Source organism: Vidua chalybeata, chromosome 1 (genome assembly GCF_026979565.1).
Source record: "Vidua chalybeata isolate OUT-0048 chromosome 1, bVidCha1 merged haplotype, whole genome shotgun sequence".
Classification (NCBI taxonomy): domain Eukaryota; kingdom Metazoa; phylum Chordata; class Aves; order Passeriformes; family Viduidae; genus Vidua; species Vidua chalybeata.
In genome coordinates, this window is record NC_071530.1 from 56,600,166 (window position 1) to 56,624,057 (window position 23,892).

At 36.8% G+C, this 23,892-nt stretch overlaps 1 protein-coding gene and 1 long non-coding RNA gene across 4 annotated transcripts in view; one reads left to right on the forward strand and one right to left on the reverse strand.

Moving 5' to 3' along the window:
- Positions 1–1,156: 1,156 nt before the first annotated feature.
- LOC128801548 (uncharacterized) lies at positions 1,157–16,527 on the forward strand. Its single transcript, XR_008435209.1, has 3 exons — positions 1,157–1,523; positions 15,794–15,932; positions 16,370–16,527. It is a non-coding gene; the product is annotated as an uncharacterized LOC128801548 (long non-coding RNA).
- Positions 11,174–23,892, reverse strand: part of NFX1 (nuclear transcription factor, X-box binding 1) — a 98,185-nt gene continuing 85,466 nt past the window's right edge. For 2 of the 3 annotated variants that reach the window (XM_053967502.1, XM_053967489.1), the window contains 3 exons: positions 23,136–23,281; positions 16,535–16,636; positions 11,174–15,054 (listed from right to left, as the gene is read on the reverse strand). In XM_053967502.1, the coding sequence (XP_053823477.1) occupies positions 14,979–15,054; positions 16,535–16,636; positions 23,136–23,281 (324 nt within the window). In that variant the 3' untranslated portion in view covers positions 11,174–14,978. The remainder of the gene's footprint in view (positions 15,055–16,534; positions 16,637–23,135; positions 23,282–23,892) is intronic. The other variant, XR_008435207.1, reaches the window with a different exon arrangement.

Genomic DNA, 23,892 nt, shown 5'->3' on the forward strand with positions numbered 1-23,892 from the left:
GGCAGACAGCATCCTGCTGTGGTCCTGTTGCTAACTCCATTGAAAGAGTATAATTTAGAACATATATCCCACTTCTCTGTATATACTTTATATAATTACAAACATAGCACTTTCCTGTCTCTAACTTCTTTTAACATGAAAATGAAAGCACATGTCTTGTGTGCTGCTTTGGCTGGGATAGACTTAACTTTATTCACAGTGTCTGTTATTGGACTATGTTTTAGATTTATGCTGAATAAATCAATCAAACTCTATGATAATAGAGATGTTTTTGTTATTGCTTAGCAGTGCTTACACAGAGCCAAGGCCTTTTCTGCTTTTTGTATTGATGTGCTGGCAAGGAAGTTGGAAGTGCATGGGAAATTGGGAGGAGACATAGCCAGAACAGGTGACCCAAACCGACCAAAGGGATATTCCAGACCATATGACATAGTGCTTATTATATAAACTAGGGGAAGAAGGAGGAAAGGGGGATGTTTAGAGTGATGATGTTTGTATTCCCAAGTAACTGTTATGCATGATGGGACCTTGCTCACCTGGAGATGGCTGAACACCTGCCTGCCCTTGGGAAGCAGTGAGTTAATTACTTGTTTTGTTTTGCTTGTGTACGTGGCTTTTGCTTTCCCTGTTAAACTGTCTTTATGTCAACCCATTAATTTTCTAGCTTTTACCTGTCCAGTTCTCTCCCTGATCCCACTGGCAGGGATGTGAGTGAGCGGCTGCATGGGGCTTGGCTGCTGGCTGGGGTTAAGCCATGATGGCCCTTTTTGGCACCCAATGTGAGGCACAATGTCTTTAAGATAAAGACAGATTTGATTGGGATGTGCTAAATTGAATTTATAGCTATTAGTGCTGCTTAGCTGGTAATTAGCAGGTTCCTGTGCTTGCCATGGGGCTCCCTTCCATGACTTACATTAGTCTAGTGCTCCTTAGTGGTTGTTTTCTGCTTTTGCTGCTTGCTGTATTGCTGTACTGCTTATCATCTCCCTGTATTGTACCTGGGAACATTTTGATAAAAGCGTTGGTGATATACCTGGGCTGGCAGATGGCCAGGGTGTCGCTGCTGTTTCTGTGTTGCTGTACTGGACAGGTGGAATTCCAGTGTGAACTTCAGCTGAATAGACTATGACATCAATCAGTCTAGATGGAGCAGAGACCCACCTGCATACCATGGAGGACCCTACACCTGAGTAGGTGAATGCCTGAAGAAGGCTGTACCCCATGAGATGCTGTGATTGGAGCAGGTTTGCTGACAAGGCCTTGTGACCTCATGAGGGGCCCTGCTGGAGCAGTTAGCGAAGAAGTGGAACCTGTGCAAAGGCCCCACACTGGAGAAGTTTGAGGACTGTCCCATGGGTGTGGCCCCAGATTGGAGCAGGGGCAGCAGAGATTCCCTCACAGCCCACAGTGAAGACCATGGTGAAGCAGTTATCTCCTGCAGCCCATGCAGGACTGTGAGGTGGACTACACCAACAGCGGACTCTAGTGGGAACCCTTTGTTTTTAGCCAGGCTGCGGACAAGGGTAGGAGTTCATTGCAGTGTTAAAAACACTATAACCTGGCCCAAAAGGACTAGGGATGGAGATTGTAATGAATATACCTTTAAATGGTTGTAAACTATGATTTGAATTGTGTGGTACAGAAATTAGTACAGCAGAAACGACCTGAGGCAATTGAGGAGAAGCCTTACGGGAAGCAGTGACTTGACCTGAGTTGGCTTTGGTGCCCAGTAATAAGCAGCAAGAAATAGAGCCCAAAGTAATGGACTAAATTAATTCAATAGACATTTTTAACATATTTTATAGACATTTTGCAGGGGTGGTCTATAGGCTAAGGGAACAATATCTCCGTATTATATCAAAGAATGGGAAGAGGGAAGTGTTTAATGAGGTTGTATGGAATAGTGTGGGACTTGAGTATGATGGTACTAAATAAGAGTTGGAAGTCCCACTTTCCTGCATACACTTTATGTCATCAAAAACATAGCACTTCTCTGCCTCTTTTTTCTTTTGACATGGGAATGAAGCACAGGTTTTGTTTCGGTTACAGATCTGTCCATAATATGTTTCACTTTTTTAGCATTTTTATCTTTGATGTTTTCCATGCAAACTTTTCATTTCTCATGAAAAAATCATAGCCAAATAAACAGTTTGTTTTTTAACAGCCAGGACCTTGTGCTTCTGCAAACATTCCCAGACATCAGTCTGCAGCTTGGGCAAATTACTTTCACATTCACATTAGTTGCAGAGTCATGTGATAAGTACAGCTAGCAATATGTCTTTATAGACAGTTACTACCTGTAATACAAATACAGCACAAAATTTTCCTGCCCTAAGTAACCTTCTGACCTCCCTAACCCTATGATAATTTTGATCATGTGAAAGGAGGAAGGAGGTCTTGGGAGACATATGGTGACCGTTTGGCTTAAAAATACCCCAACGCTTTTCCCCCCTATGATATAATATGCAGTGGGTCTTCAAGCAAGGATATATCAATCAGTATGACCTTCCTATGCACAGACCACCCCAGTTTGTGAGGCAGTTCTTTTGCACAAATTTACATATGTACATCAGATCCGTCACTTCTCTAAGTCCTGTGAGACTCTCAGCAAAACAAAGATTATTGTTACCATTATTTAGCTTAATTAAAAAGTACCTCTTTGACTATGGTTAAAGCGGCAGACGGACTACAGTTCTGCATCCTATACTTCCAACTTCTTTTGTTGTAATGATAGCCAAGAGGAAAATCTGATCAAAACCACAACTCATTTACTCTGTAGGAGAGGTACTGATGCAGTCTAAAACTCTTCTGCTTTCATATTGCTTAAATTAGTAGTGGAAGAATATGGAGGATGGTACATGTTGAGAGCTTCAAGATGAAGCTGAACATAATCACCAGTTTTGAACAGTTGGCATGAGTGGTTAAAACATTTCATATAATTCCAATAATGATACCTAAATGTACAAATCTTTATTCTTCTACATATTGCTTAGCTCCAAACACTGATGTGCTATTAACATTGCTGCATATCCTCCACACATGCCTCTTGCTCTACCTCCTCTGCTACATTTGGGTATAAAAGTAACACTGAGCTTTTAAATATCCCCTCAGCAATAATGTATGCTGCCAGTGGCCTCTCCTGGCAGACATACAGTCATTGTAAACTTGTTCACAATGGGTATAGCCCCCAGTTCTATAAGGTAAGCACAGTATCCAGGGTGTTCCTTCCAGGAACTCCTTTCCTAGAAGGACACACATCCACTGCCCAGCAGACTCAGTCCCATTTCTGGGACTTACAGTTGCCATAAACACTCTCTTTCAAGATGCAGATTTTTTTAGCCTTAACTAATGAGCAGTCTTTGTTGTAACAATGTTATATGTTTTGCAGGGCCAAGAGTATTTGCAACACCAGCATTTTTATGCCTTCTCCCTTGCCTGCTACTCTTCCATACCCAGTAACAACCATGGCCTTCAGCTCTGCAAAAAACCCCACTATTTTTTGGCATCCTTGGGTTTTCAGCGGTAACTGTAGTCTCCAGACCATGTATCTGTAGACTGCAATCCAGAGCCTTGGTTTTCCACAGTAATTATTCTCTGATAATTAGTAATTATGGTCTAACAGTACAGTCTTTATTTCATTCTTAGTCTTTTTAGTATTTTCATTTGAAACATCAAACAAAATCACAAGCTTCCAGGACAACTACAATTAGTCCTACAAGCTGTCATCTCCCCCACAGCTGTGTGCAAAGGATGCTTCCCCACAACCAGCATTCTCAGAATGAAACTTGAAATTCAATTCACGGCCTTGGCTCATGTGGTGTTTTATGAGAAGCCCTTCAGGTCTCATAAGGATTTCTGTAATACAGCTCTCCTCGTGTGACAGTCTGGCTTTTCAGCCTCAAGATGACCCAGACCACTGTTGTAGCATATACTACATGGTTATTAGGGTTGTTACCCATGGCAGCAAAACTAAAGAATTTCATAGGATTGCTAATTAAGTGCAAATGCTTGTCCTCTCATTCCAGTAATAAGAGTGAGAAATTTGTTTCCTGGAGTTTCCCTCCCTGTGTATTCAAGCAATACTACTTGTCTTCTTTTCTGTTGCCCTGTAAATACTGGAAGTCCAGCCACAATTCTACTGTGCTGCACAGCAAATAGAAAGTCATTAGGACAATCCAAAACATGAGCAGTCTTTTGAATTTGTTAATTCTAGCATTGGGCTCATCTACATTGAAAACTGCACAAGCTGTTGAGCAACCACTGTGCTTGGCCTTAGAACTTAAATCTCAATAGATTAAAATCACATGGGGTTTATCAATAGTAGTGAAAGTATTAAGTTACTGTCTTTTGTAAGTGATGTTCTATAACCACAGGAATGTATGAATAATGTTTAGTGAAAGGAACAGTATCTCACAGAGATAACACAGGATCCATTCTGTCATCTCTGGCTGCTCTCCAAGAATAGCATGGAATTTATATATACAGTGAGAGGACAAGTGATAATCAACCAGAATTCACTGGTCCCCCTAATATTCATTGGGCTTAAGGATAAACAAAATTTTTCCTCTAAATTATTTTTTTTTCTGTTTCTTGATAGGTTGTAACTCCATGCTATTACGTGACACAATATCCACCTTAAAACCAGGAAGTTTTCTGGTGCTTGACTCAAGAAGCACTTTGTGCTTCTCCTGGGCTAATCTGTCAGAACTCAGAGCCCACTGTGAAATGAACTTCTAAAATCCCTTAGATTGTTAGTGTATCATATTCCCATCTACTCCTCTGTGATTTATCTTATACTTCAAAGCAGGCCATACAGACTCTGGTTGAGTGTCCACCTCACATTTGGCAAGGGAGGGAGGTTTCATCAATGATGCCCCATCAAAGTGTAACAAACATCATGTAAAGAGTCTGGAGAAATATATCATCCCAATCTCTCCTCCCTTCCACTGTCTACCGTACAAAACCTCTTCACCTTTGGTGCAATCATGAACTTCAAGCATAACTCACCTGTATTTCTCCATTCATCAGTCTTCAGTCATTAGCTCATGCTTGCCTTAATCTCCCATTCTTATTTCAAGCTATTTTGTCCCTCACTGTGCCACCAGAATGTCTGCCCACATTTCCCAAATGCCTGGGCCAGCTTAATTTGTTTTTGAAATATATTGTTGGTTGCTGTCCTGGCTGCAATATGCTCAGGAATACTACTGAATATGCATCCCTTTCCTCACTTTGTCCTCCTCTTTTCTCATCACTGTGAGACAATTTTCTCCCAGAAGCAGAGCAATGCCTTTCTGCCCTTTTTATCTGAAAATGCCAGAGCAACATTTTCTGCATTCCATGTCACTACCTTCTCTGAATACCTCATGAACTCCTGGGCTGCTGGAATTCACAATGCCTTTGTTCCTGAGAACATATGCTATCCCACCTGCTTTCTTACTCCTTTATCTCAGCCCTAACTGCTTTTTCCTGGCCATCTTATAATTTAGACCTATTCTGGGGATGCCAGGCTCAACAATACCATGCATATGACTCCAGACCAATTTCATGTCATTCATCTACAGTGGTAGAGATGTATGCTACCTTCCTTACTACTTTCTTATCTTCAAGCATCAAGAAATCAATCAAACCCATACTCTTCCAGTGTTCTCCATCTTTTTTGGCAATCTGTATGACAAAAAGACTGCTAGGTATAATAAAATCTTCCAGGAAATCTGGAATTAAAACCACCAGTAATGTTCTGAGTCCATGTCTTTTTCTCTCTTGCCCAATCTGTTTTCCTAAAACTACTCCTGTCATAGATTCATAGAGGCCCATACTCCCACTCTGCACCTGCAATGGCCAAACTTCCCACCTAGTAACAATCAGGGAGTCTAATACCTAGAGCCAGTAAAGAATATTCCTGACATTACTGGTGCACTGAATTTGAACTAAACACCCAAAGAGGAACCAGTAACTGATTAGAACCAGTGTGCTATGGAGTAATTCCAAAACTGCACTCTTCAACTGTGACATTAGTAGAAAAAAGGGGAAGTCTTAGCTCTAAATGCCCATAGTTGTAAAGTAGTTTTTATTGACAGTAATTTCTTTCACATAATTATATTTTCAATTTATAGACATGGATAATGTTTTGAAAATATTTTACAGGGTAGCAGTTTTTAGTTTTTATTCATGTGAAGAGGAAAACATCTATCACTACACTAACTGCAAATCATTTTGCTTCTGAAAACAAGCCCTTTTTATAACTTCTTGATATAGATGTTAAGATGTCCACTCCACAGAATAAACTGACCTTGCTTCAGTTAGCTTTTGATGACAGAGACTGTTTGGCCATTAAAAGTATGTACTTATTAAGGAATTAAATATCAGCTAACACTTAAAGAAAGCTTCATTAATCTCAGAATATGAAGAGCTCTCTCTTCAAGCCAAAGTGTTTCTAAATTATTTCAATTTTATACATTCTTTGATGCAAAAGAAATATTATGAAGCACTAAAATAATTTTTCATTCACTTAGAAAGAATAAATGTTAACATTTGCTGCTCTTATTGTTATCCCCAAAATTAATATTTGAATTTAACTGTAACAGTCAGTGCGGGGACTGCTGGACTCCAGGACGGTTTGGGTGGGTGGTAACGCAGGATCTCTGAGGCCCGGTCTTTAGAGCATAGGGTTTATTATAAAGGATGAAGGGCTCTGCTTAGAGCTGCTAGCCGCAACTCGTGGCAGGCCCGGGGAGAGCGGGGGGGGGAGAGAGAGAGAGAGAGAGATGGTGCCAGGTGGGTGTCCCAGCAGGAAGGTCCGAGAGAGAGAGCATCCGGTCCCTCGGCCACACCTTATCAGGGGGCTTCAAGGTGGGCTGGGACAGGACTTGGGCCAATGGGGTTACAGACATCGGATACTTCAGGGGAGGGTTACAGGTATGGGATGAACCATACATTGGGGGGTGAGACAGGACATTCCATTTGACCTTAGGATCTATCAGAAAGGGGGGATTGCTTTCAGCTTGGCTGTATCATTGTTTTCAGGATGCTCAGTAATGAAGGTTTGGTATTTCAAACCTCATTTTCATCTCGATATCTGTATTCTCTGATTCTTTTGCCAGGCCCTCATATTTATAGGGCCTTGCTATTTCATCTTCCCCAACAGTCAGAATCTGCAAACTGAATCTGTAGCAACTGAAAAATTACAGCCTTATCATAACTGAGTTACAACACTGCATACACAGATTATAAGATCCTAGGAAAACATGGAAACTTTATTTCCCTTCATTCACTCCTTTCTGTTCTACAAGAAGATATTTTACCCATATATGTGTAAAAAACCACTGAATGGCAAACATTAGAAGACTAGAAAAGCTGTATCAGAATGAACAACTGCAAAAGATTAGGAGCTATCAAATTGGGAAAAAAAACAACCATCAAGAAGCTATTAGCATTGAACACTTCAATGTGACTGCACAATTACCTCTTCTATCAATTAACCAATCATGATCTTTCTGAAAAAAAACCAAAATGTAGCACAGATATTAGCATATTAATAGAATTGCTAATAATTTCTGGAGACTATATGCTGCATTCAAAAAGATTAATAAAAAGACTAAGATGATAAAGAGAATCAACAGCCTATTCAAAAGGGAACTCAAGGAGATCAAGACAACCCAGCAAAGACATGGAGAGAACTTTATTAATGTGTCTCTACACACATCTTTGACAGCTAACATTATATGTAGAAAAAGAACTGCTAAAGCTCAGGGACAAATTTGAGTCAAAAGCATAGCTTCTTTAGGTTGGCCATGAATTGTAGGATCATATTGGTTGGAAGAGATTTCAGGGAGGTGATGTAGTCCAATTTCCTACTCCAAGCATGTCCAGTTAAAGAAGGTTGTTCAGGATCTCATACAGTTGAGTTCTTAATGTCTTCACAGAAGACAATTCTGTAACACATCTGACTAAACTCATCCTGTATTTTACCACCTTCCTCATGAAAGTATCAAGTCATAATGTCTCATGTTTCAATTTGTATTTCCTGTCACCTGTGGCAAGAACATTTCTCTCTCTCTCAGGATTTTTCAAGAATGTACACAGAGAGAAATGAAAGAGAAAACTATTTCTATTTCTGCTCCTTGTTTTCTCTTGTGGAATGTGTTTGGAGAATTGTTTACCTAGAGTGATTGCTTGGCTGGATCATGGTGGATTGTTTGGGCCTGATGACCAATCAGATCCACCTGTGTCTGGACTCTGGTGAACAGGGTCACGAGTTGTTAGTAGTTAGATATGATAGTTAGAGAAAGTAGCACGTAGTTTTTAGTATCCTCTTTTGTATAGTATATTAATGTATTATAGCATAATTATAATAAAGAAATAATTCAGCCTTCTGAACTGGAGTCAGACATCATCATTCTTCCCACTGGCTTTGCCGACATCTACAACAGTCATCATTTTACAGTACACTCTGAATCTGTCTTCTCTATACGTCCTGTTAGGTATGTGTGGACAGAAGTAAAGATTTCAGTATTCTCCTTTCTGAGGCTGAACAAATCCAGTGCCTTCAACCTCTCCATTATGTCACGTCATGTACTCCTGCCTCCTGACCAACTCGTGGTCTTCTGCTTGAGTTGTTTCAGTCAAGGCCTTTCTTATACTGCAGAGCCTGCAGCTGGACCCAGTATTACATAAGTCATCTCACAAGTGCTGAACAGAAGAGAGTAATGGCTTCCTTCGGCCTGCTGTGCTTGTGATGACAGTTAACTGGCTGTCCACCAGGATCCCCAGGCACCCAGTTCTTTTTACATAAAGCTGCTCAAGACAACGAGCTCCAGCCTGTACAACTGCATTAGGTTATTCCATTCTAGGTCCATGGCTTTGTAGACATTTAGGCTGAAGATTAATAATACTTTCTCATGGCCAGGACTGGAAGAAACAGGAAAACCATGGACTAAAAAATTAACTTCATATGGGGCTTTATCAGTTCTTAGTAAGTATATTACTCACTTAGTAAGTAATTGGATATCAGCTGACAGCCAAGACATACACTCCTTAAATGCCTAATAATGTTACCAAAAATACACCTCATATAAAAATTAACGATTTGGTATTTCAATCCAATACCTGTTTAATCACTGCCTACTTCAATAGAATATAATTAAAATTGCAGAAGACTTTAATTGAAGCTGCTGAACTGTCCTTCCTAGTCCTTCTAGTTAAGCAATCACGCTTAACTAGAAAGTTTGGCACCTATTTATTTGATGCCAACATACTGAATTTTAACACCAATCTGAGTCAGTACTCACCATGAGTTACTGCACTGACTGAAGATTTTTATTAGTACTTCCTGAAACAGCATTTCTTTGTAAGAGGCATCTAACTTACTGTGATAGCAGTAAATTCTGAAAATTCCTTGAATTGCTTGTTAAAAAAAAAGGTAAGCTGTCTAGGTGCCTTGAATGGACAGAATGTGCTTTCCTGACTGTCCTGTTTGATAGGTGATATCCAACATCCAACACAGTTTTCACCACAGCTTTTATTTCCTAGAACTTAGATTTATAAGTAATGCTCCCTAGTAAAACATGTTAACTTACCCTACATACACATTTTGAAAGACAGCCTTTTGACTAGCATCTAAAAAGAGTTCTATTAAGATAGATTTTTCTTTATGCTGATGCTTTTAGTTTAGTTTCTTACATCTCCTTACAAATCAAGCCCTCTAGTTCTCTGACTAGAATACATTTTCTACACTTTAAATGTGAATGTAGTAAGATGACTGGATGCTGGAGTAAGCACACATTAGATCCATCAGAAAACCAAACCATTTACTAGGGGGGAGTTCCTGAACATTTCACAGAAAGTAATGTTGAGAAGGGCAAGCATAGCTGAGTTTGACACAACAGATGTATTTTGCTCCTATTCCTTTCACTGAAAAGAACTACAAAGAAGGCAGCAGTAGCTCATAATGGCACCTAAATTGGTAAAAGGGTTGTCTGAAATACCAGAAAGGTGAAATGCCTTGATCTGTACTCTTAAAAATATTCTTTCAGTGATAAAAAAACCTTTCTGTTTTGAAAGAGACATGTATTTCCCATAGAAACTCTAAATTAGACACCTTGACTTAGAAACATAATAAAAATACATTGCTTGAAACAGCATTATTATCAATGCATAATAACAAAAGATTCCTAGGATCCTTCTGGGACCTTGCTTCTCGCAGGACAGTATCAACATGTCCATCTGCTCAAGACACTGCACTACTTTCTTCAAAAATCTTGAGATGACAAACACTAAGAAACCTGGTCTAAAGCTCAGGAGTGTCCAAAATACAGCCTCTCTACATAAGCCCTTTCTAATGGCTCTAATATTCTGGTTTACAGTTAAGTAGTAAGTATATACACGTAAAAATTTGCACATCAACCATCTTAATAATTCAACATTTTAGTAAAGGATAAGAGCAGCATTTGTTAAATATGAATGAAGGCTTCTGCTGGGAATTCAGTATCTACAAAGGCTAAAACACTTGAAACCCAATATTTGAACAATAGTATCTATCTAAACCTTTTCCAAACATGGAAAAGTGAACAGAAAGCAAAACTGACTGTCTCTTCTGCTGCCGTTTGCACACACTAACAAGGAAGACGTATTTGGTCTCCCTCTAGTCCATGACACACCAAACTGAAGTGCAGGTGTTTATTTCAGGCAAAATTTCCAGTTAACATGTTTTCCAATGCTTGTACACCTGCAACGTGCCATCCTCATCTTCCAAAAATATCCTGAAACTTAAAGGCAGTTGGAGTAGCAAGCTAAAAGGTTTTAATCTTTCAAGACTCTTCAATCTCAGATCACTTCCTGAATTTCTATGAGTCAACTCGCACTTCAACTGAAATATCAAGTCAGGATTTTGCTGGAAATGCATGACCTGGGTTAAAAGTTTAGGGAGGAGCCAGTTCAAATTACTTAAAACTTCTGATTTTTCAGACTGCTTGCTTTTTGAGTCTTCCCATCATTTACTGAACTGTGATGGCAGAGTTTTTACATCATCCCTCCACCCCTCATATATCATCCTGAATTTGTTGTATCTAATGCCCACAGAACTTTAATGTTACATTAGTCCTCACTTCCCCTCCCATCATCTGCCTTACAGTCACCATTACCATTTAATGGTGAACAAACAACAATGAAAGGACCGTAAGTTAAAATAATGTATTTTATTGACAAGTAGCATTTAGGCTGACATAATAAAGGGTTTTTCATATAACCAAAATGCACATTTCTATCCAGAATCATCTCTCCTGTAGCTCTGAATTTCAAGAAGGCAGCATACTCTCCATTTTCTGGGGAGCCCTCTTTATTTGCTTTACTCTTCACACAGTATTCATTTAAAAATCACTTCAATTCCAGGAAACCACATACTTTATTTAAAAATTTGAAGAAAAGGAACTTCCCAAATCTCCGTTTAAATCTTTACACTTGTTTCTCTGTGATGTCTCAGTCTTCCAACTCTTAAATACCAAGATGAAGTTTGCCAACATTTCAAAAACACTGAACTTTAAATTTAGATTTATTTTGGGTTTGTAAAGAAAGTAATTTTACATCAGTAACTTGACAAAATCAAGTTAAATATAAATCTTTCAACAAATGACAAGTGTTGTAGAAAAACATTACTTTGCACATTTTGAGGCAGATACTGTAAAAACTGCCACAGAAACAAGTGATCTTGAAGTTTACTTATGTATCTTAAACAATTTTATGTTAAACCCAAATACTGAATATTCGTAACACTTAAAATATGTTAAGCCATACAGACAGGCAACAGCACAGCCCAAATGCCAAACTATCTGCCTATTTTAAACACAATTTTAAAAGCACTTAATGAAGTTGCATGAATTCCAACTGGTATTGTATAAGTTATTTCAAAAGATGCTCACTGAGAAGTACTTTCTTCAAATATATTTACAGGAGACAATATTATTCTTAGAGCTGTGGAAAACTGCTAGCATACTGAAGCTGAAGTCATAAGTTACAGTGATGTCACCATGATTTTTGCCACTGACTTCACTGATGCAAAGATTTCTTTCATCTATTTATTTTTCTATTAGATAAAAGGTGTAAACACCAGCTCAGATTTTAAAAATAACTATTTGAAAAATATTTCCACAAGGCACACGTGCAATATGAAGCTCAGTTATCACATATATCAAAACTCCTGCCTTTATTTCTATTCCATATTTCATATGAAAGTCACTGATACATTGCAGCAAAAGCAAAGCAAAACAGAAAGAACAGCACCACTGTTAGTCTTTGCTAATTCCTTCTTAAGGCTAATTCCTTCTTAAGGCTGTGTAGTTGAGGGGAAAATCACTTTCACAGGTAAACATATGGTATCATATTTTTAACCAAGTTACTAAAATACATTTTAAAAAAAAAGATTTGGTACTTGTGAATTGCTTCATTACTGCAGGTATGGATCCAATAGTCATTATTTAGAAATGTGGAACATATCTATAAAAATGTTTTAACATTCACATAGTTAAGAGGCAAGTGATAAGAAGTATGACTTCTCAGTATGGACAGATTTGGTAATAATTATTAATCTTAGCTTGAGAAACTGAGATTACTTCCATTTTCTTATTACAAGCAGTGGCAACTTGACTGCTGAAATGTGTCTCACCAAAGATGTTGAGTTTTTATATTAATGCCATAATCTGATAAAAAGTCCACTAAATAGAGCTGAAAATAATGCTACAAAAACATTTTAGGTTTTAAATTTCAAATCAGAGGCACAAATGTGATGGTTTTGGCTATATTCATGTGAAACTGTGAATAGTTAGTAGGCTTCACCTTTATTCTACTTACTGTCAACTAAGCCACTTTGATCTTCTGTAATATTAGGTCTACCTATAGTAAACCAATTGTGTGTGCTCCAGTATACATGCATCTGACTCAGTTCAATGGACATGTGTGCCAGCTCCTGTCTAGAACCCACCTTTGCAGCATAACTATATATATTCTTCCTAGAGGTCTTACTAGCTTTAAATCAGTGCTATATTAACATAGCTCTGAGTTCCAAAACCAGGAATAGTCTTTGTTTGGCCACATTGACTCAGCACTAGTCTGCAAGCACTGGTACAGATACAGTCCTCACACGGATGGGACTGAAGAAACACATTCCTGGAAGTAACTTATTTCTTCAGCTAAACTTAGCAATACACCATGTAGAATCAAACCATAATTTGCTTAAGAAATTAAGGACAATGTAAGACATAGGGATTTAATTTTCATTTCTGTTCACAAAGTATTAGACAAAAAAAGTAAAGCAAATTTAAATCACTACATACAAATTAAAAGCTTGAACACTCTTGAAGGTACCTGTTTTACCTGAAATATTTCAAATGCTTAGTAACATTTAAGACTGCATTTTTAAAAATGTGAAATAATAAACTCCTACAAAAATATACAATAATAATAAGCATTTTATTTTCAAAACATTTGGGGGGCACATATGGTTTGTGAGTTTTCTACTCCTTGTTCTTCCATGTTTCTTGAGCTGTTCATTTGAAATGTAGCCATGGAGTGCTTCATGGTTAAGGCTCAGGGTCATATGACAACTTCAAAGTGAATCTAAGCATGAGTAAATGCCTTTCATTTTTTGGCAACAAATCTCACACTACAACACAGTGAGCCCCATTTTATCATCAGCCTCTGATGCTGTATAGGGGACTCACCTCTAGTATTACACGTAGCAGCCACAAGGAACAAGAAACAGAGTGCATCAGCATCAAAGTTCCAAAAGCTATTAACACAGAAACGCTTCTCCTCAGGAGAACAGATACAAATCAAATTCAGAACTGTACCACCTCTTCTGATCAGACCTACAATCTCCTCTCCCAGAGAGCTACTCACCTATCTTAAATCAAGACCTGGAAACAATTCACCATCATGAGATCACTCAGGTGTCTTTCAGGGTTTAAACCGTCATCCTATTTTGTTAATGGCATTTCCCATAAAACAAAGATCTTCCATTGCCAAATAGTTTAGGCAGATGGACTTACAAATTTTACAAGTTTTATTCCAAATTCATAACAAAATTAAACCAAACTTCACACATTCATCTAAAGCTTGCACAGTACAGAAAAAAATATAAACCACAATAAAAACATGCACAGAACACCAAAATAATATATGAAGTCTGATTTTGTTCAAGGTCTTGTATAAAAAAGTAGTAGTAGTAGTAGTAGTAGTAGTAGTAATCTCATGTTGTGGGGTTGGTTTTGTTGTTGTTTAGTTTGGGTTTTTTCCTTTGTTTTTGCTTGTTTTGCTTTTTAAACACATCAAATTTGAGATAAATTAGAGTAAGTTTTAATTCCTCACCTTCCCCAAATACTGGTTCTTCAGATTCCAAAGCAAGTCTGTGTTCTTAATAGGCATTTATGTATATATTTATACTTAAATTTTGTATTTCTTTCCATGTAGAAGAATAACTCAAATTCTCAAATTTACCACAATAACACAGAAGTGAATTAATAAAATATGAAAATACTTTAAGAATATCCCAACTAGTTTTCATATCACAGATTATTTCTAGTCCATTTTAAGTTGTGTGAGATACATCAAAATAAATATTTGAGATTTACTGTCGTTCTTAATATTCAAAAAATATATCTGCTTACCCCTAGTTCCCTTGCTTAAAAGTCATCAATTAAAATCTACATTATTCTGACAGGACATTAGATACAAAACTGCACCAAACCCAGATTTAAAAACCCATACTACTATTAGGTATTATGCACTTACATAAACTGTTGAAATGCTTAACTTTTTAAACTAGCATATCTATCTAACTTAGATGTTAAATTATGAATATGTTGAACAACTGATCATTTGACAGATAATAAAAAAGCACCTCGCACAATAACTTTGTATTTTCACCTCTAAGCTTCTGTATCATAATCTATGTGATTCTGATTCATCTGAATGATTCTACATCAATCACTTCAGTCCTGGACATCAAAGTAGTCAATTACTGGCTCTTCCTTTAATGGTTTGGACAAACCACTGTTTCCACTACTCCTGAAATTACAAGAATATTAGATATTACATGCATGAAAAAAAAAGATACAAAGTAAACTGAATCATAAACTCACATAATGTCTCAGTGTGCACATACACACTGCATTGGTCAATAGCATGTACTTCTAAACTAAGTTTTATTCAAAGTACTTTAATGCTTCAGAAAGCCTTTGTTTACTGAATTTTGACAAAAAAATATGACTGATTAAATTAATGTACATCAACATGTGTCTAAAATTCCTTTTGGGGTTTTACCAGAAAATGTAATTTACCAGTAATATTTGTTACAAAAATGATACTGTACTGGAGACTAAACGTTCAAAATGCCTTTTTAAAGGAAATAGCAAAATAAATACTATTGAAGTGAGCTGATGATCAAACCTGCTTGCTTTTTAAAGCAAAAGTAACAAAAAATACATGGTCACAGCAAATCCAAACACTGTAAAGATTTTTTTTTTCAGTAAGACAGTATGAGATCTTCCAAAAGGTTTTGTAGAATTAAGAATTTCTAAAGAAACTTTACTTCTAGTAATGAAAAATAAATGGCTAAGATCCTTTCTTTAATTTTGCTACGTAACTCCATAGCATTAATCAGGGTCACTGAAGACAGCAATCCCACAGAAGTGGAAATGAACAGTAACAACCTATTATAACTGAGACTGAGTTACACCTTAAGCAATCCTTCTAAAATATGTTTTGCTCTAGATGCTTAGCTCTGAAACTATTTAATTTTTTTCAGAACAGTCTAGTTTGTATTCCAGCAGCACCTATCAACAGCAGTTACTGCAACATTAAGCAGCCCCTTTCTGCAAAAGGTACTCAAGCATGATTTCAGATGCTCATCTGTGAAAAATTTGGGAGGAAAACACTTCTGAAAGGTAAACCCAAACAAATAACAAACCACCCATTAAAAATAAGTCTAACTATGAGATAACTACAATTATCTGAAGCTGGCAGGTCATACAACATAAAGACTGTCCTTTTAAGACTATTCACCAAGATGCCTTATATATCCCGTCTCGAGTAATTCTCACTCTCTGACAAAAATTGTAGTTCACCTTTAATCAACTGTGTAGTCATATATACACAAGAAAAATTCATTTAGTACCAGTCCAAATAAATTATCTTATGCCAGTAAGACATTACTTTTGGTTAAAGGTAAAAAAAACCAAGAATCCCAAACCTCCAAAACAGCACTCTCTTCCCAACTATCCAATATTTATTACAAAATAATTTTAAAATCTGATAATATTTGTTATACTACTACCCCAATACCACATGGCCAATCCTACGTTTTCTTATCATTTAATTTCAGGCTTACTTCTGTGGAAAGAACATCTTACTGCATGCTGCAAGCTCCACAGCAGAAAAAAGGGAAAAAAAGCAGAAACAGGGCATATGAAGTTGAAGCTCAGGAATATGTTCCTTGGGGAACTCAGCACAAAATTGAAGAATAAGGTTTTAAATCCAAATTCCTTACTTATCTGTTTGTTTGTAATGAAGAAGAGGAGGTGCAGGACTGCTCTCCATTTCTTTATCTAGCACAGAAGTTAAGGTATTGCTTGGACAAGCGGATTTCCCTCTAAAGAAATAAAAGAAAGATTATTTAGTTCAATAGGAAATCAAACTCATTAAGAAGTTTGGAATGAGTAATATTTGTAAGTAGCAGTTTTGGTGTCAGAGTTCACATTTGTGTTCTTAAATCATCTATTCAAATATTTAATTTTCCAGCCATGGAGACCAACAATGCAAAAAGTACATTTTCATTACCAAAAATCTATCCAGTATTCTAAATGTCTCTTCATTGCTATCTATAAAAGATGCAGAAGCAGCTTACTAGATTTAAGCATTGGTACCCAGACTTCTTTTCTGCATGTGAGGTCCAACTCCCTTCTACTATGAAGTGCACTAAATGATCAACTGTTAAAATAGCAAAATTGGGATACTTATTCTCTAGGGCAACATATCTGTTCTTTCAAATATATAAATCAGAAGGAACAACTTAATAGCTTAACTCAGCACCACAAGAACACAGTTCACTGAATTTATCTAAAATTTTGGAAGCACCTTCTCAAATGCTGGCAGTAAATCATGTTAAACTCATTGATCACAGCACTCTGCTAAGAGGCACTCCCTCAAACAACACTGCCTCTTCCTTGTAAGCAGTTCCAGGTGAATCAGATCAGAAGAAAAACACTATGCATTAGAGTGGGGAAATTAAAAAATCAGCTTCTTCTGTCCTCCATGCTAATTACAATCTATTATGTGATTGCCACCACACAATGAAGCATCACACTTGTGCCTGTCCCATCTGCAGTTTAAGGGTCACCCCATGGCTATGGTTACAGGGCAGTATGTTCTCCAGTATACAAGGACAATGTACTTTAGCATGTATACTTATATATTTTAGGCTGTGAATCACACTCAACTTCAGTTGGCAATCTCTGCCCAAAGGTTGCAATGGCTGGAGAAAGAGGAACGACATATATATTAAAAAAAAAATCTGGAAACAAACAACCCCCAACACCCAGGGAAAAATAAGTCCTAGAAAGATCATTCCAAAAGGCATCTAACAAAAAAAAAAAATCCAAATAATTACCAAACACACTGTATCTCTAATAGGTTGTGGAGATATCTTAAAATTTCCTCTAAATTCATGAGCCACTTTTCAAGAGTGAGTTTGTCTTATTTCACTTAGATGATATAACTGCAAGACTGAAAGAGCTTCCACTGTTAGCATCTTTCCTTTTCACAGTTTCTTCTTCATCTTATCTGGGGGCAGATAAGCTGAATAAATTAAAATTCTTAAACCTCATCAAGGTCAATTTTTTACCCTTCCTGCACTTTCTTCTAAACCCATGCTACTGACATTTTCAGACCAAACTACTTCTTGTACACTAAATTAAACTGCATTCCAGAAAGGTTTTTATAGGGTATTAGAAAAACGTTCTTCACTCAGAGAGTTGCCAAGCACTGGAACAGGCTGCCCAGGGAAGTGGTTGAGTCACCATCCCTGAGGTATTTAAAAGATGCGTAGGTATGTTTAGGGACTTGGTTTAATGGTAGGTAGACTTGGTAGTACCACTGGACACAATGATCTTAAGGGTCTTTTCCCAACCTACATAATTCTATGTCAAGCACTAAATAAGGATGTGTCCTCCTTATTTACTTTATTCATGCATTTTTACATATAGTCTTCCAAATAACGAGATTCTCTGTGTTTGGTAATTACATTATATTCCTACTCAATGAATACCAACACACGCATCTTGTATCTTTCAAAATTATATCCTGAATAGCAACAATGCTGCAAAGCAATGGGTTGCATATTGTTATAATTCCAGAAATGTGCACATGTTGAGTTCCATGCTTTGTCATGTACTTGATAATTCATACTTTTCCCCCATTTCCCTGAGCAGGTGAAATCTCATCTGTGTTCATCAGTACACAGATGAATGCCAATTCTATTTCAGAACTTAGAAAAATTATATATTTGTCTTATTTCCATTATCTTCACATTTTTTATTTAATAATATCTTGTTTCTATCAGTCTGTATTTAAGGGCAAATTTTTGTGATATTGTGGCAACACAGATGAAAAACTCCACAACATTTTCAAGGTTAAGTCCACTAAAATACTAAGTGGTGATTCCTGAGCCCCTTTCAGTATTGTTTTAAGCTGAGTACTGACAGTCTATTCCAGTGAACTACAAGATGTTAAAAACATAAGTGACCAATTAAAAAAGCATTCGCATTTCCCCAATAGTTAACGTTTTCATTATTTGGAAAAAAAGTTGCTTGTCACTGGCCATAATTTTTTCAAGGTTATATTAAGTTTACATGTACACTCTAACAACAAGTATTTAACAATCCTATCAGTTGAGAACAGTTGATTTTCCTCTCCTGTCTAAAATGGTTAAAAAGTCCTTTTCTCCCTTAGCTCTAAGCCTGCCATATAAAGCTAAATGCTCACACTGCTATTTCAGTTAAAACTCAACTCTAGAGTTTTAAGTGGAAAAAGACAACAGTGGTAGATATGAAGGTATTCTGTTGTCTTTCATTTTTCTCAACTGTGATATGCAAAAACATGGAAAGAAGATTGCCTGGAGGTAATTAAGCAAAAAAAGAAGAAAGGCTAGAAAGGCCTTCAACAATTAAAGTTGTCTGTCCTTACTCTAGAATATCAGACTATATCTCACTTGTATAGTAAAAAAGAAAATAAGTGACAGCTCTGAAATGCTGGGAACAGAACACTTGGAAGAATATATGTGGCAGTAATTTCTACTAATTAGCTAAAAAAAAATCTTACTGAAAAAAGAGAATGTTCCTTTATTTCAAGAAAGTAAATCAGCAGTTCTGCTCTAAAGTTAAATGTTCCCAGGATGTAGAGAGCTAATACAGCAAACCTTTAAAAATCAGGAGGGATCAAAGCCTTGTGAACAATCAGAGATGACCCTGGAACCAAATTTGCTTTGGTCACATCAAGGCCTAAACATGTTTTAGCTTTGACAAAATTTAGCATCTCTTAAAAAAAAAAAAAAAACAAAAAACCAACAACAACAACAAAAAAAACCACACCAAAAACCCACAGGGGATTTAGAGACAAAAATCTATTAACTTACACTCCAGCAAAATTAACACCATTTTCTTATACACTGGTGGCACATTGATTGGTTAAAGAGAAGAAAAAAAAAAAAAAAAAAAAAGAGAGATGAAACAGTCACTCACATTTAGCCCATGTCAAAAAACCCCAAACAACTGAATTCAACTAAACAGATGTACAATGGGAAAAACTCTTTGATTAATTAACTACCAGAAATAAGAAAGAAAGCAGACCCTACCTAACCCATGGTTATCTATCATTAGTTGTGAAAGAACTGTTGATATGAAAACAAAATGCTCTGCAAGTATTTTGGACATTTTGATAGGAAAGATGTTGTTCTTCATTTCATTAACTTATTCTCAAAGTAAGGAAAAGAAAAGCCAAGTGCCTGCCTCAAGCAACAAAGCTGAGATGACACAAATGGCAGTACAGTGAAAAGCATGAACATAAACTATCTGCTGATTTTAAGGCAGTGCTAGTGCTGACAGGATGGCCTACTGTATAAAACTGAAACATGGAAATCATGACTCAATTTGTCTTCTTCAAGACTTCAAGCTCAATTTTTGTAACTACAGGATGGATCAGCATTGAACTGTTTTGGTACGAACTACTACAAAATTCTTTGTCCACCAATCTGTCCAGATTTATTCCATGTATTCTTGAAAAAATGCACCACCATCTTTCAGACAGAGCAGATTTTTGTGAAAAATGTTTCCAAAAACTGGTAACAGTTGAGGTGGAATAATGAAGCAAATGGCTCTTTAACAATCTCCTGATTGTTTAAACTTCATATATTCTATGTCATAAGCTTTCCAGAAGCAACATATACTATTCTCAGGGCAAACAATGTCAACACTTAAGGAAAAAAACAGTAAGAAAAAGATGCAGCTTTCTTCTGAAGCAGGACCGGTGTTAAAACTACCTTGACTTGTGACCTTACAGCAGTATTTGTACTTAAATGTACTGGGATGTGCAGTGTTTTCTTTCTGTGATGCAACTGTCATGAACTAATAAGGATGTTCCATGTGGTCACAGGGGATTTAATTTCTTTAGGTCTTTGATCCTGCTGATTTTGTACAGCCTACATCTAGGTAACCATTTCCAAACCATTTTCAGACTGACCTTACTGAAAGGAAATAAAATCCTGGGTGAAAAAAACCCACAGGACATGTCAACCTATCTATGACAGCATGTGGCTTTCTCAGTGAGAACCATGTGGGACCTTGTCACCTTCTTGAAAAGTCCCCTTGTTCATGAGGAAAAACTGAGCCTAATGTTATTCCTTGAAGTAACAGAAAAAGAATGGGTCTTACAGGGATGACTGCCCTCAAAACAACTTCTAGGATGTCTCGAGTCCATACAAGCTGGTTAAACACTGGCCATTACATAAAAACAATCAGGCACCCCTTTAACGGGTTCTGGAATCCAGAATTATTTGGAGGAGGAGGAAATTTTTCTCATCTGATTAAAAATTTTAAAAAACCACTGAGAGGTACAGTGAAACACAAGTGTGTACTTCAAAGGGAAAGCTTTACCCTTCTCATCCCAACAGGCTGGATATTACCTCTGAACCTTGTTCAGAAAGGATCTGGTATTGCAACTGTTCAAAAGATGGTGACTGCAGAGATGACCAACAGGTAGGTAGAGAGAAAGGCACTTGCAAGGATCCACTATGACTCTTACACTTCAAATGACACCCCGAACTGTAACTCAGATTAAGCTTAACAGTCAATACTGGGAATGATCTCTGTGGTTATATGGGCAATGCTGTACATGAGTGATTCTAATGCAGCTAATATGACCAACTTTTACCGACAGTGATGGAGCCAGAGGCTAAGGGCAAAGTTTGCCCCTAGATCTCTGAACAAGAAGAAGCCTGTTGGAGGAAGCTTTCTTAGCACCACAGAGACTTTCTCACCCTTCTAATGGACTTGTATAGGGATGTTAATATTTGAATGACACAATGGTGGAGTTGGAAGAGAAGGAATTGTCTTTTTGCCTGAATGATTTTCATTGATTTATACATAAAAGAGCCCTTGATAGAAATACAAAGGCATTGCTGAGACAGAATGAAACAAAACCATTTTGACTTTCTGGTGATTACTAGCTCTGGGAGTTGAAGAAGCCATTGTGAAATACTCAAAAAATATCATCCTAGAACATGAGCTATTACTCATGTGAGGCTACAATGTTCTTTATATCTTTAAGAAGTGGCAAATAAAAAGAAAATCAGAAGAAGCTTTGGAATAATCCATTAAATTAAGAAATACTGCTATGCAGCTGAAGAATAGTCTCAGTAGACCACTCAAGTGTCTTTTAATAGTGGCAGTAATGAAATAGAAGCATTTGCATTCTGCACAGTATGCTACTCCCTGAGAAACCCAAGAGAAGGAGCAAGTGTGCAATATGTCTTAAAACCATATAGAGGAAGGCCTCCCATTCTCAAGTTGCAGAATATCCCTTTGCTTTTACAGCATATTCATCTGCCCTGCTCCTTTTATCATCTTCACTAATTTCTCATCTGCCCCTCTATTTTTCTTTTTTTAATAAGCTTTTTCAAATATGAACTCTTTGCTCATCTTCCTTTACTTGAAACAAAAGTACCTTACACTATAAGATCAAAGTAATGTTCCATCTCTCTTGGAAGAAATCAAGATTGTAGCTAAGCTACCAACCGATGAACAAGTTCAGGAATAGCTCATAGCACCCTAACAGCATGGAAGATGAGATACTTCTTACAACTGCAGTCAATATTTACAGTTAAAAACAACTGGTTGTCAAATAATCACAATTTGACAGCACTAAACTAAATATGCTGCTGAGTAAGAAGCACAATCAGTGAAGCCCTGATACGAGAGGCCTTCCCATTCTATGTCTGTAATGCAATCAGCTTGTTTTTTTCCTAGCTATATTCCCTTCATTTTCTTTTCTACTATGAACTGCCTTCTGTGAGTGTTCTCCAAAACATTTCATTTTTGGTACAAAATCTCTTCCATTTGCAGTAATTCCAGTTCCCTCTTTGTCCATTAACTAAAGAGGGAGTATACTCTGTGATAGGTTCATATAGATGGAGAAATACGTTACAATAACCAGATTTTTTCAAAGGTGGTGTAAATTTAAGTATGATTTCTCAACCCAGCAATTAGTTTTCATAAAATTTTATTATATACATTATTTTTGATACCTCTATTAAATCTAGCTGATGACAAAAAGTTACTGCTAAAATGAATGGAAAACAATCTTGCAAAATATTTTCTTAGCTTTTTTATTTCTAATGGTGTTTTCTTCTCTGAAGATTTTTCTTGAGTAAATGAGCCCATGAAACTACCAAATCAAAAACTGCTTTAAAAATTATTCTACTGGAAATTACTGCATTTTGCAAATTGCACTGTAAATAAACTCCTCTGGTAAGTGATAAAAACCCATCCAATTATTTAAACTATATTGTAAAGATTTGAAAGCAACAATGAATTACATACTTCACTGCAGTGATAACAACATTGCGCTTTGGTTCGTTGTCATAGCTCACACTTTCAATGCCATAAACCTGAGCTAATTCATGGATGATTCTGCGGTGATCTCTGTTCATTGGTGGGTAACAATGACTCTTCTTTGTATGCTTGCCCTGAATTCAACAGAAAAAGTTAAGAAAGAAGAAGAAAAAAGAAAAAAAGGTGAAGTTTTCCTTCAGGGGGAAGAAAACAATGAAAAAAAGTGTTTCTATCTCTAAAATTTTGCTGCTATGACAAAATCAATACCACAAATTGCTAAGACCTCTGTATTGACAGAAAGCTCATCTTTAATCCCCCAAAATTAAATTGTATGTTCTCTGTTGTTTCCATCACCTCAAAGTTTACACACGCCCACATAGGGATATCTTTTAAGTTTGAAATACAAATCCTGATTACAGTCATTCTATTTAGATCCCAAAAAACAACACATAATTATTTTTATCAGAATTTGTATTTTTTAAAATGATCTGCGAAATTCACATCAGATCCAATTTTATTTTGCAGATTGGCTTCATAATGCAAATATTGCAGATAGCTACAAAGATGTCAAATTTATCAATCACTTTCCTCTACCAAAGAAGCTATTTATCTGCAAGTTCCTCATGCAATGTAATCAGTAGATTCATTATTAAACAAAACCCCGAAGTTCTATTTTTTATCCGTTAACAAAGACTGATAATGCTTCATTCAGCACTGAGTATTATATAAATAGTAAAAGAACAAA